General features: G+C 49.6%; 1 protein-coding gene across 6 annotated transcripts in view; it reads left to right on the top strand.

Annotated features, from left to right (window-relative positions):
• RMDN1 (regulator of microtubule dynamics 1) overlaps nucleotides 1-14,764 on the top strand; it is a 505,792-nt gene that overhangs the window by 454,445 nt on the left and 36,583 nt on the right. For 5 of the 6 annotated variants that reach the window (XM_085605328.1, XM_085605327.1, XM_085605331.1 and 2 more), the window contains one exon: nucleotides 2,862-2,995. The exons of the other annotated variant lie outside the window; for it this stretch is intronic. In XM_085605328.1, coding sequence (XP_085461454.1) covers nucleotides 2,862-2,995 — 134 coding nt within the window. The remainder of the gene's footprint in view (nucleotides 1-2,861; nucleotides 2,996-14,764) is intronic. 6 annotated transcript variants of the gene reach the window in all.

Consider the following 14,764-nt stretch of genomic DNA (forward strand, 5'->3'; position numbering starts at 1 on the left):
GTACTTGTGGGGACCATTGTAGTGTATCATATCTCTACTTCTTTCTTGGTTGTTTTTCTGGACACCTCTCCTACATTGGGTTGTTGGCTTCTTCCATTTATTTTGGTGACTCTCCTTAGTGACCTTTTTCTGGCTGATTGCTTGCAGAGTTGCTCTTGCTTTTTGAGTTCGACTTTAGTTGGACTCTCAGCAGGAGTGCTATTTCCTCCTTAGACAAGTTTGTTTTGGTGTTCAAATGAGATAATGAATGGGAACGTCCAGAGCAGTTGTATATTTTCTGCCCTCCTCTTGTCAGTAATGAACCTACTATGCTGACATCTCTAGAGTTCATACTGTTCTGCAATAGATAGCGCTCTAATTTTGGAATGAGTTAGTGTCTCTGAATCATACGTCCTTATGGAATTCCTCTGTCTCCTTTAAGCTTTAGTAGTTTGCCAATATATCTCTTGTCTTTTGTTGGGAATGATTACCAATCTCGCCCACTCTGTATAAGCGGACTGCTTTGTGAGCGCCCCCTAGGATAGCCGAGAAGAAACTAACCAGAAAGAATTTGAGATCTGTGCTCCCCACACCCTCCTGTAAGCCTCTGATGTGGCTCCACCCACAGAGATTTTCCTTGTTCTCACATTTCGACAAGGGGAATATACTTGGTCATCTAGGCAATAAAAAGTAGTTTTACATAAAGCAATAATCCCTTCTTAACTTTCAACCAATCCTGAAACATTAACCATTCCATTCTGATTGAGTCAGTTGCAGATCTGTGGGTGAAGAGTTTGAAAACACAAATCCGTCTTTTGAGCCTGAATGTTCTTTGCCATGTCTGTTTTTATTTATTTGCTCAAATCTTATTTGACAGGCTGTAGAGTGGAGACTAGTTCTTCTTTGTGAGTGACATTGTGCCTATTTCATTAATGACAGGATCATTTTCTCTTCTTGGGTTGACTTCCCCATCAACATGAGGTCAGGTTGGGTTCCCTCAGAGGCGTAGTATGTGTTAACATTAACCCTTTTTATTAGAGCTTCATAGATAGCCTAGGAATGAGACCTCTGCAGTGGGACTCGACCACTTTCAAACAGTAGTTGCTGTAGATGGTTCTGTCTGTGGGGGTCCCACCCTCCGAAGTTGTGCACAAATGGATCGTATTCGCCAGAGGGGTCCTTTGAGCATCAAAGTAGCAGTAGTCCTATGTTTCCATCTTCACCTGCATTTGAGATGCTGGTACACTCTTATTGGTTTCACAGCCGATAGTCAACCTCATTGCCATACAAACTTGATCCTCAAAGCAAAATCACCTCTAAAGCGTGAAGCCTCAACTGATATTAATGAATTATTCAGTAATCCTTCCTATTTAAGGCATTGTTCTTAAGATGCTCTCTGCTGGAGAAGCCTGCATGCACTATCTCTCCTTTACCCATTTGTTTCCTCGCGCATGGTGTTAGCACCCAAAACATAGGGGTCCCTTTTTGTGCTCTGCCTCACTTGCTACCCTCTCCACCACTTGCTTCTCGGAAAGAAGGCTCCTCTGCCAGGCAGTTAAGAAGTGCAGGTCAGGAAGTCATTCAGGAAGGTTGCTGCACTCCTCCAAACACAGCGCTCTGCCTCTTCATGTGTCTTGATGCGTCGTCTGTACTGAGTGCCCCAAATGAATAATGAACCTTGGAAATGTCTCACACTCAGGAGAGGCTCCCCAGGACTTTGCAAGTGGAAGCCCATAGTGCATAACAGATCAAGCCATCCCCCTGGTACATCACATCTGATTTTGTGCTGCACGTTGGTCCCTACATCAGGTCACAGGGCTGAGCGGGATACCCTCAGGTGTGTGGCTGATCAGGTCATGCCCTCCGCATCTTCACTTTTGACAGGGATTCCTCTTTTAGGAGACCCACTGCAAGCTGAATAAAATGTGTCTTAGGGCCAGTGCTTTCTGTTTTTATGTTTGTGCTCTCACAAAACATATGTTAGATCTGTGTTGTCTACCTCATCATGCCCAGCAATGTACTTATAAACCATGAGGCATCGCTATATATGTTGTAAATGCGACGATCTCCACCAATAAATAAATACCCATGTTAGTTGCTCAACAGATGCTGGTCATGTGCGGTGCTTATTAACTTTTAGTTTTTATACTTTCTTGATTTACTGTGATTACTTTGTTATCTAGAATCCAGAACTGTCCCTTGAGTGTTGCATCGCAGTTTGGCATGGCATTGTGTGTGGACAGCCCAGTCCGCAGGGCAGTCTGAGGTCTTCTTCTTGGATACAAGCACTTCCTAGAGTGGTCACAAGTGTGGTTCAGTAGAGTGACGTTGTTGGCACCTGGGTAGCAATGCCCATGCTGTCTCGAGGGTGGCATGAGGTTCTCACATTATGGACATGATTGAAAGGGGGAAGCGTGGTCTTCCACACACCAGTTGGTAAACCATTACAAAAGAGCAGTTCTGGGGTGATGAGGCTGTGTGTTCCGTACCCCAAGGGGGGAGTTTTGCTTTGGCATTGGAGTAGCAGTTATCTCCTCATACTTAAAGGAATTGGACGAGAACGACAGAGGGCAGCGGGCCATTTGGGAAACCATGTGCCTTCATCTTGTGATGTTACGCCAGGCTAATTACGCCCAGACAGAACTGTGTATCTTCTAGCAACATTCTCTTTTCTTTCACGTCTGTCTCCCCAACTACAGTGTCCCGGCGACTGACACTACTCAGCAGATTGCGTCCCCACCTATTATTGCTCAAAACTTAAATGCGGTGCAATGTGACAGATTTAAATGCTTTTTACAGTGATTGCACATTTAAGGGGTGCTTGTTGCAAACTGAACTAGCCCATGCAATGTTCACCTCCCTCTCTTTTCGTGTTTTCACAGTTTCTCCAGACTTTTATAGCAAGAACCTACTGTTTTTAGGAAAGACCTTTCTGAAGTTAAGGAACAAAGAAAAAGCAATCAGGTGGTTACTCAAGGCCAAGCAAGTCACTGCTCGCACAGACGAGGACAAGGAGGTACAACATCTCTTGAATATTCTGCAGAAACTTTAAAAAACAAAAATGCATTTTCATGTGGACTGTATTTACAATCATGCTACAGAGGGGACATTATACCTACATTGGAAACGTTACTTTTTATGGTACGTACACGTGTAACGATAATGTTCTTGACCATACATTTATATATGTGAATGCTTCTCATGCTTGGATGAAACTGTCATCATGGGCACTAAAAAGAGAGGTCCGGGGGTGATGCAGCACCCGAAAATAACAATGCTGGAGTTCCGACGGTAAATGAGTAATACAGATGCCTTAAACTGTGCTTTTATCTTGTCAGATTAGCTCTTCATTCAAAGACAGATGTCTATTGTCAGGTATGCCTGCAGCCCTGCCAAGTATCTGGCATTAGACTAACGCATTTCAGTGCGTGATACGCATCACAGCCCTGAAATGCATTGTCACGCATATATTGCGCCTCCTCAGCAAGCGGCCAGAGCGCTGCTAATTAGCACAACACTGAGCAAAGGTCTTAGCTGACAGCGCGCGACCGCATTGTTTGCAGCAAGCTAAGCTTGGGGGCAGGCTCAGCTCGCTTCGGGCTTTGCTGTCTTAGGGTGACCAACAGGCATGGGTGCAAATTCAGTACCGTGAGTGTAAACATTCAGGACAAAGGGTCCAAATTCAGGACAGAAGGTCAAAATTCAGGACAAAAATTCGGGACAAAATATACATTTTACAGACACATCAGAGGAGGTCATGCAACAGCATATGAGTAAGTGAAAAGACAAAGAACATAAGTACAAGTCAAAATAAGTTTATAATAGGTTGAAACAATCTTGTACTTAACGGTTCTCCAATATGGGCGCAGCTTTGAGCAATCGTGCAAGTATTTTTGTGGTATTTCATATAATCATAATCCATGGTCGCCCCCACACCTCCCGCCTGCTCCTTACCTGCTGGGCCTCCTGCTGCCGCCTGCCGCCTGAGCCGCCACAGGGCCGCCGAGCGCCGCCCCAGCCGCCACAGGGCCGCCAAGCGCCGCCCCAGCCGCCACCGAGCCCCCAGGTTCCCGCCGCTTCCCACGAGACCCCGCCCGCCGATTGGATCCCGCGCTCCCCGCCTCCACGCAGACCCTCCCTCCCGGCTCCCCTCTTAAGGGGACCCTCTCCCCCGTCCCAGGTGTGACCACTGAGCCCTCGGCCTCGTCGCCCCCACACCTCCTGCCTGCTCCTTACCTGCTGGGCCTCCTGTTGCCGCCTGCCGCCTGAGCCGCCACAGGGCCGCCGAGCGCCGCCCCAGCCGCCACAGGGCCGCCAAGCGCCGCCCCAGCCGCCACCGAGCCCCCAGGTTCCCGCCGCTTCCCACGAGACCCCGCCCCCCCGCCCGCCGATTGGATCCCGCGCTCCCCGCCTCCACGCAGACCCTCCCTCCCGGCTCCCCTCTTATGACGCCCCCAGAGCGACCGCGCAGCGGACGCGTGCAGCGGGAGCACCGAATGAGCGCCGAAGGTGCACCAAAGGTAAGCCCGTCTACGCCCGTCCGCACCTGGACCGCGCCCAGTGCCAGGACCCCTGGCCCCAGCAGACCCCAGCCCACCCGCCGGACGTACGAGGCCACCACCCTCAACGCACTCAACACCGGCCGAACCCCCGGGTGCTACCGAGCCACTCCGAGACGCACCCACGGACCCTTCAGCTGCCTCACCTGCAAGTTCACCTGCATCCGGACCTGCCCCACACCAGCACCCGCCAACCCAAACACCAGCAGCAACCACCTCAAGTGCATCCTGCTCAACACCCGCTCCGTCCACAGACACGCCGTTCAACTCTGGAACCTCCTCGACACCACAGCTCCTGACGTTGCCTTCCTCACGGAAACCTGGATGAACGACTCCTCAGCTCCCGACATCGCCATCGCCATCCCAGAGGGCTACAAGATCATCCGGAGAGACCGCGACAACCAGACTGGAGGAGGCATCGCCATCATCCACAGGGACACCATCCGTATCTCGACCAACGCCGACAACACCCTGACAACCGCCGAACACCTGCACTTCCAGATCCACACCGACCCCAAGACCACCCTCAGAGGCACCCTGATCTACCGACCCCCGGGACCACGCACTCAATTCAGCGAAGACATCGCCGACTTCATCAGCTCGCACGCCCTCCCCTCTGCCGACTACATCCTCCTCGGGGACATCAACTTCCACCTGGAGAACAACAACGACTGCAACACCACCACCCTGCTTGACAACCTCGCCACCCTCAGACTCAAGCAGCTGGTGACCACCCCCACCCACCTCGCCGGACACACACTCGACGCTATCTTCTCGTCCAGCAAAGACATCTCCTTCAGCCACGCCACTGGACTCCACTGGACGGACCACAGCTGCATCCACTTCACCTTCAAAAGAACCACGGTTCACCACCACCAGCAACAGGCTGCACGAAGAAGCTGGAACAAGATCACAGCCGAACAACTCACCGCATCCCTGAGCCAGCACCCTCCCGCCAGCTCACCGAACCCCAGCCAAGCCGCCGACAACCTCACGAAATGGATCTCCACCTGCGCGGACGAGCTCGCCCCTCTGAGGACCCCACCCAGCAGACCCGGAAGCAAGAAGGCCCCGTGGTTCACCGACGAACTCAAGAGCTCCAAGAAGAACTGCCGAGCCCTCGAGAAAGCCTGGAGAAGAGACCCAACGCCGGACAACATGACTACCCTCAAGCTCGCCACCCGAAGGCACCATCAACTGATCCACGCCACCAAGAAAACAGCATTCAAGGACCGGTTGGACAACAACGCACACAACAGCAAGGAACTCTTCAACATCGTCAGAGAGCTCTCCAACCCCAACGCCGGAACCAACGACATCACCCCATCGCAAGACCTCTGCAACTCCCTCGCCTCCTACTTCCACAACAAGATCGCTGACATACACAACAGCTTCAGAACACAACCAACGCTCCCCACGACCAAACCAACGCCCCCCACCACCACCCTCAACGCCTGGACACCGATCAACCTCGAAGACACCATCAGCACGATGAACTCCATCCACTCCGGATCCCCAACCGACCCCTGCCCTCACCACATCTTCAACAAGGCCGACGCTGTCATCGCACCCCACCTGCGGGACATCATCAACACCTCCCTCGACACCGCCACCTTCCCTGAGAGCTGGAAGCACGCCGAACTCAGCGCTCTACTAAAGAAACCAACGGCGGACCCCACCGAACTCAAGAACTACCGCCCCATCTCGCTCCTCCCGTTTCCAGCCAAAGTCATCGAGAAGACCATCAACAAGCAACTGGCAGCCTTCCTCGAGACGACTGGTTCCCTCGACCCTTCCCAGTCAAGCTTCCGGGCCAACCACAGCACCGAGACCGCCCTCATCGCTGCCACCGACGACATCCGAACCCTGCTGGACAACGGAGAAACAGCGGCCCTCATCCTCCTGGACCTCTCCGCGGCATTCGACACTGTCTGCCACCGCACCCTAGTGCAGCGCCTCAGCAACGTCGGGATCGAGGAGAAGGCACTGGAATGGATCATCTCCTTCCTCACCGGAAGGACACAGAGAGTCCGCCTGCCCCCGTTCAGATCAGAAGCCACGGAAGTCATCTGCGGCGTCCCTCAGGGCTCCTCGCTCAGCCCCACCCTCTTCAATGTCTACATGAGCCCCCTTGCGGCCATCGCACGCCAACACAACCTGAACATCATCTCCTACGCCGATGACACCCAGCTGATCCTCTCCCTGACCAACGACCCCGCCACCGCCAGAGCCAACCTACACGAAGGGATGAAAAACGTGGCCGAGTGGATGACGACCAGCCGCCTGAAACTGAACACAGACAAGATGGAAGTCCTCATCCTGGGCTCCTCACCCTCCGCCTGGGACGACTCCTGGTGGCCCCCCGCCCTGGGCAACGCACCCAAACCGACAGACCACGCACGCAACCTGGGCTTCATCCTGGACTCCTCCCTCTCCATGACCAGACAAGTCAACGCCGTCTCCTCGTCCTGTTTCAACATCCTGCGCATGCTACGTAAGATCTTCCGGTGGATCCCCACCGAGACCAGGAAAACGGTCACCCAGGCCCTCGTCACCAGTCGACTGGACTACGGCAACGCCCTCTACGCCGGTACCACCGCCAAGCTCCAGAAGAGACTCCAGCGGATCCAGAACGCCTCGGCGAGACTCATCCTCGACGTCCACAGACGAACTCACATCTCCAGACACCTGAGAGACCTGCACTGGCTCCCGATCAACAAAAGAATCACCTTCCGGCTCCTCACCCACGCACACAAAGCCCTACACAACCAAGGCCCGACCTACCTCAACAGCCGCCTCAACTTCTACGCTCCCAAACGACACCTCCGCTCCACCAGTCACGCCCTCGCAGCCGTCCCCCGCATCCACAGAGCGACAACAGGAGGAAGATCCTTCTCCCACCTGGCCGCCAAGACTTGGAACGCCCTCCCCACCGACCTACGCCTGACCCAAGACCACCTCTCCTTCAGGAAGAAGCTCAAGACCTGGTTGTTCGAGCAGTAGCGGACCCCCCCCCCCCTAGCGCCTTGAGACCCTCCGGGTGAGTAGTGCGCTTTACAAATGCCTATGATTGATTGATTGATTGATTGATTTATATGGTTACTGCACTGGGTTATCCAGTCTGATATTTTGTTTACAGTTCATGGTCCTGGTTCACGGTTCGTGCATCGGGTAATATACTTGGGAGAATCTGGGGTGGGAGCCAGCCTTTGAACCCCTTGTGGACCCAGAATGTGGGTCTGTGTGGACTAATCTTGCTTTGTTTAGGGTTCTCTTCCAAAATCCCACTGGTGTACTGTAGCATCTGCTGCTTTTTGAGTGCTTCTTTTGCGAGGCTTTGTACTTTCGCCATCTCCAGTAAATTTGTTGTCTTATGTGGCCAGCACGGGTAACAAATGAGTAGATTAAAATACTTGTGCAGCATCACAGGCACCCTTCTAAAGTTCTTGGCGCTTTGGATGTTTGCTTGCATTCACCTGTTTTACAGCCCAAGGTGCTGCAGCTCAAGGCCCCCAAGATTCTGGCCACAATGGCACAGAGCTGTCAACTGCTCTGAAATCTTGGTCTAGAGATATGTCATTGCTCAGGCTGATCCCACCCGGCTATAGAAGTATCACACAAAAGGCAGAAATCATTAAACGATCAGAGAAGTTTTAAGGCATGGACAAAGTGGGCTCTGGCCCAGGGTCCCAGCCTTTCAGGGGGCCGCCCGATAGAGCCAGATCTGGTTAAAGTGGGCTCTGGCCCAGGGTCCCAGCCTTTCAGGGGGCCCCCTAATAGTGCTGGCTCTGTTCTGCAGAGTCTTGCCCTGTTGACCTTGAATAATTCTTAAACAGAAATACTGTTTTCCTTCAATTTATTTTTAATGTGGCTGGTGTGTCTATTATAGACATTTTGAAGAGAAATGGTGTGTTTATATTTCATGCAGCATCCATAAGAAAGTTTCTTTTAGGTCTAAACAGGACCTCACATATTAGAAATAGGAAAGTTCAACACAGATTATTTGCTGCTGTATTACAATATTGAAAACATATGTCACAATCCCTGAATATTAGATGTAAACCTATTTAGAATTTAGACAAGTGTGCCTGTGAACTATCAGTCACTTGACCATAATTGGCATGAAAGAGCGGATTCGAACCTGGGCCCCCAAAATACATTTGCCCAGGGCCCCCAACATTCTTAAAATGTCACTGTAAACGATCCCCATGTTTTGCAGGCTGGTGTGGGAACAAAATCAATATCCCTTGGTTGTGCTTTGCAGCTTCTTTACTTTTGTCAGCAGGTTCCACTGGTTCATTTGTTCATTTTTGTCTCTAGTGTGTTCTTGTCTCTAGTGTGTGTTAGGTCTTCAGCTCAAGCATTCACGGGCCTCTCTGAATTCAAGCAATAAACATGAATAGTTTGCAGGGCAGAATGGGGAACTCAAAATCAGCTTTGAGGGTGTTCAAAAAGAGCCTTTGCAATCTCTGTGATTTCTCTGGCTTTGCTTAGCTTAAAATAGGTGCATCTCTCCTCCTCAAACTATGACGAGGATAGCAGTGCGATAGTGCCCGGTCACTTCTCCTGGCCGGTCACTGACCTGTCCGTTGACGGCTCCTGTCCCGTCACTGCTCCTGCCTGGTTACTGCTCCTGCCTGGTTACTGCTCCTGCCCGATCACTGCTCCTGCCCGGTCACTGCTCCTGCCCGTCGACTGCTCCTGTCTCATCACTGCATCTGCCCAGTCACTGCTCCTGCCCGTTCACTGCTCCTGCCTGGTTACTGCTCCTGCCCGGTTACTGCTCCTGCCCGGTCACTGACCTGCCCGTCGACTGCTCCTGCCCTTTCACTGTTCCTGCCCTTTCACTGCTCCTGCCCTGTCACTGCTCCACTCCCATCACTGCTCCTGTCCCATCACTGCTCCTGCCCTTTCACTGCCCCTGCCCTTTTACTGCTCCTGCTAATGCCTGATCACCACTCCTGCTGGCCATTGCTCCTCACTGGTCCCTGTTCCTGCCCGGTCACTGCTCCTACCTGGTCACTGCTGCTACCTGGTCATTGATCCTGCCCGGTCACTGCTCCTGCCTGGTCACTGCTACTACCCGGTCATTGATCCTGCCCGGTCACTGCTCCTGCCTGGTGACTGCTACTACCCGGTCATTGATCCTGCCTGGTCACTGCTCCTGCCTGGTCACTGCTCCTACCCGGTCATTGATCCTGCCTGGTGACTGCTACTACCCGGTCATTGATCCTGCCTGGTCACTGCTCCTGCCTGGTCACTGCTCCTACCCGGTCATTGATCCTGCCCGGTCACTGCTCTTGCCCGATCACTGCTCCTGCCTGGTCACAGCTCCGGCTATAATTGATACTTTAGCAAAAAATAACTACAAACTGAAAAAGCGAAGTGATCCAATAGTAACATGCAGAAGTATTTTGTCAGCACTGGGGCAAACAAGATTTGCTTTGCTCAGATGTGGGTGGTATAGTGATACTTAGGATACTGTGATTTATTTACACTGGGCTATCAATGAACAACATTGGCAAACTGCACAAGGCCGCAAGTTACCCACTGTATGCTGAATGGGGAAAGCTTCTCTGTAATCAGTAATTGCAATCTACGGGCTCCAAGTGAGTCACTTGCCTCCAAGGCACTCGCTTGCCAAATGTTATGTTAAATGCAGACGGTGCATTGTCATTCTAAAGGTGATAATCAGCCTCAATCAGAATGACAATGGGCCTGTCCACAGCCTGTGTGAGGTCGGGGAGGGGCTGCTGCATCCTGTGGAGTTCAGAAGAGAAGTGCGAACTGGCCCCAAATACTTTTAAACTCTTGGGACTTCTCGCAGGGGAACAGCACAGTTTGCTGTAATTAATCCCCTAAATTACGGACAAAAGGCGTCCGTAAAAGGAATAATGACGGACAAGGGATAGGACACCAAAATTACGGATGGTCCATGAAATTTACGGACTGTTGGTCACCCTGTGCTGTCTACAATGTGTTCTGTTTCTCCCAACACCCATTACGAGTCAGTTACGATCAGTTGACCAATCTGAATTGCAACAGCCCAAACAGCCAGGATACTGTGATGCAAACAACTATAGGTCACGGGCCCGGCCACCCGCAGCGCAAGCAGGCGGCCGCAATACATTTAAATGCGACAGCTTGAGCTAGCGCAGCCAGGAGCCCGCCGCTGCAGCTTGCACCGCCTTGTGCCGTGTGGCTAGGCCACATCGGTGTAATCATTTGGAGATGGGCAGACATTCACTCGCCACCAACCCCCGGGACCTCGGCCGCCGCAGAGTGGTGCCAGGTGCATTAGCAGCCTCGCTGATCTGTACTGTAGTCTGAGTCCTGACCAGTGCAGCAGAGCCAGGTATTGAGCCGTGCTAGTCTAGTCTCTCCTCGCACCTCTCGGACCGCAGCCGAGCGCTACACAGGTCCTCGGTGATGAATGATTGGTGCCTGCTTGCACAACACAATAAGTACCAGGGTGGTTGACTTTTACAAAGGAGAGCTGGGGGGCCCTGAGCCAGCAATGTGCTGCCACCACCCATGTGTGTAACGTGCGAAGAGGGAGGCAGTGACATCGACTTTGTATTGTTGGGGTAAGTGTCACTGACTCATCAACTTTAATTTACTTTCACAGGAGAGCGTCATCATTCAGTTGCTGCACTCAATACGTCCTTTTATTTTCACTTGGTCACTATGTTTGCCCAGTTTGTGCAGTCTGGCTACTAGCATATGTTGTGATGAAGATTTCTTAGCAATGGCCCATAAACTAAAATAGTGGTCAATCGTCGAGTGGCCCTCCTTAAACCACACCCTGTTCTTGTGGGACAATTGAATTTGCTTCTTCTCACTCCTTTAACATCCCAAAAAGGATTTTTGAAAAGACCTTAACACTTACATCCAACAGATTTATTTGCCTGTAGTTTTCTGGGAGGGTATACTCACCTTTTTGTATATAGATTTGATTTCCCGCTCCCTTCCAACTATCTGGAAATCTTCCTGTAAAGAGAATTTCCTGGAAGAGGATGTGAACATGCTGATCCACTATGCAGTGTTTGTTTTTAGTGTTACCACCAGTAGTTTATCAGGACCTGCGGCCCTTGTGAGATTTAGCATTTCAATTGTTTTCGTGATTGTTAACTCAGTGAACCTCTCCTTTGTCTCCTCCTTAATAAGGAATCTTATAGGGCACTGAATAGATGGAGCATCATTAATATAGACCTCCTCCAGGAATTATACTTAAGCATCCTCACTCACCAACCCTTATGATTGTCCATGGATATTTCCTATCCCACTCTGTTCAAACTTCCAAAATGTCCTTCTATTTTTAGTCTCTATGGTCTCTATCATTACTTACCAACATTTTGCATTTGATTCCCGCTTCTTCCTAGCAACACGGTTTTAAAAATGTTTCTTTAAACTAAGATGGCGCAGTACCCCAACTATATATTTCTTGAGTATCTTGTGTGTCTTTCAAGCTTCAGAATATTATGTTTTAAGATTCTACATTGTTTATCAAGCCAGCTATTCCTGGCCTGCTTCATGGACTTAATTTTGCTTTGAGTAGTGTTGAAAGCCATCACTTCTGTTTTTTGGAAGGCGACTACCTTATTTATTATTATTTCATCATACCAAGGTAGAAGATCCGTGGGTACCTTTCCAGATATTAATCCCCCATATTTGCGTTGAAGGACCTACAATAAGCTTAGATGCTTCTCTGAGATTCTTGTTAAACGTTTCCAACATCTAACCTTTATAGGGAGATCCCGTGTCTGCCTAGGTACAATATCCAAATTGAGGGTTGTACTTAAGGGGTAATGATCACTCCCCTCAAGCTGGAGAACCTCACATTTTCTAATGATTTCAAAAGCCCATAACTACACAAACACATAATCAATTGAGCAATTCTGATTGCCATACTGGAACGTTTTCCTTGCAGGGATGTCTGCAGACACTCGACCATTTAGGTTCACAAGGCCATTTGATGTAAGGAAGTCTAACAAAGTTCAATCCATTCCATTTTTGACGACAAACAAACATGTTTTATGTTAACCTCTTCAATGCCCATGACGAGCTGGTCTCGTCATGGGCCGCGGTTGCGCTGTGCCCATGACGAGACCAGCTCGTCATAAACCCCGCCTGCTAATGAAACGGCCGGCACAGGGCGGGGAAAGGGGCGGGCACTGAAGGGGTTAAAAGCAGCTAAACAATCCTCATATTTTTCATCCACAATCTCGGAAAGCAATTTATGGTTAAAGTACCCCATTAAAATCATCAGGTATTGGGGCACAGTGCACCTATATTAACCACATCTTCTTTGAACAATTCTATATTTCCGTTGTGGTTGGAAATACTTCTTGCATGCATATAAATGATCAATATAATGATACATTCCTTCCCCGTACTTGTATTTGCCAATTTTATAACACAAGTGAGAATGCAATTGCATCGTGTCTTAACTTCCTATACTTTTGAGGATACCAATGTTAACAGTCCCTGGGAGGGCCGTGTTGAAGCATTACCTACTGCCTTCAGATCGACCCCTGAAAACCCATGCGTCTGTGGGGGCTTCCTGCACAGTCATGTCTCCTGGAAACACAGAATTGATTACTGCTCTAGTATTTCTCTAAACACCTGCAACTGTATAACCCATGAGAATTCCAGGAGAACAAGCGGATCCTGTGCTGGGAAACCCATCCCGAATCCACATTACTTAGATTGGCCCATTCTCCCACAGCCTCATCCCAGTCCGGACAGTCATACTTACTTTGTTCAAAGGGAATTCCCCTATATTTATATCATTCCTCTTGGGACAAAATCACTTGAAGTCTCCCTTCACTGTTTTGCTTTGTGTCTATGCCTGATGTGATCCTCCTGCAGCCCCAATTTAACTTGGTTCGCCTCGAGGCCCCCATGGCATTTCAGAAAACACTGACTTCAGGGTGCAAGCTCTTCTAAATCCATTACTATGGATATTTTCACACCCTGGAATTTTAGCTCGGTTTCCCCTTTAAGAACGGTGTCTCTGACTAACCCTGAGTACCACACGATTTTTGTAACATCCTCACCTTCTCTATTTTTCAGGAAGCCCACTTGTTTCAGATCTGTTGTAGAGTTTGAGTGTAAACGTGGGCAAGGGGAAAATAACTCAAAAAGCTGAGACCTATTTAAAGGGTTTAGCTTCTTCAATCTTTTCTCTCACCTGTGTTCGCGGGCTGTCTCTAGTTAAACCCATAAAGAGTTTGCTTCCTTCCCCTGGTCCTCTCTGGGTCCATGGGAGGACGGGGCACCCACCCCTAGGACTTTGTGCCCTCTCTGGAACAAACCTAACCTCGTCATCTATGTTTTTCTACCCCTCAAGGTTCCTCACTTCTTTTTCTCTCCTTTCTAAAGCCCACATTTTGACCCCACTGATTCTCTTTAATCTCCATTTGTCCCTCCTGTATCCTATCAGTTGGACCAGCTTACTCGCAGTGTTTGTTGGATGTCCAAAAACACATAAAACCCAGAGCAAACAACTAACCTGCAGCATAAAATGATTTTTCATTATCGGCTGACTGTGCAGCAAATCATGTTATGAAAACTAATGAATGAAAAATGGCTTTGAAAGAAGCCTAAACATTTTTTAAATGGGACGAAGATACTTGGTGCAGGAATTGTGGTTATCTGTTCAACTCTGAACTTGGGGTTACTTATACTTTCTTGTGATTCGGAGGGCATTTTGCAAAATATGCTCTTTATTGCACAGAGGCTTGAATTTATAATTAAAAATTAATAAAAAATGCTACAGATAAAAACAAAGGTACTATTATTTTGTGTTCCCACACATATCCCAATGAAAACGGTAATGCACTTATGTGGGTGGACCGATCACCTATGGCACGATGGACTTCATAACATGAAATGCAACAAGTTTTCCAGTGAAATTTGAACCATTTTAGCAATGTGAGTGGCTGTGCAATGTGGGCCCATGGTGGTCACTACCCAGGGAAACTTAAAAACCCAGGTATTTCTTAAAACTAGACTGTGAGGGGAGTCCAGGGTGTTGTGACTTGCATGCATCCAACTACTTTATTTCAGGTAGAATGCCCTGTAAACCTTTGGCTAAAATTGCACATTTTCCACATATTTCTGTATGGGAAAATTCCGGAATCTGTGGGATTCACAAAATTCCTACCGCCCAGCATTCTCACACTTTGCCCTGATAAAAACAATACCATAACCGTGTGGCTGGG

The sequence above is a fragment of the Triturus cristatus genome, chromosome 5_1, assembly GCF_964204655.1.
Source record: "Triturus cristatus chromosome 5_1, aTriCri1.1, whole genome shotgun sequence".
NCBI classification, from domain to species: domain Eukaryota; kingdom Metazoa; phylum Chordata; class Amphibia; order Caudata; family Salamandridae; genus Triturus; species Triturus cristatus.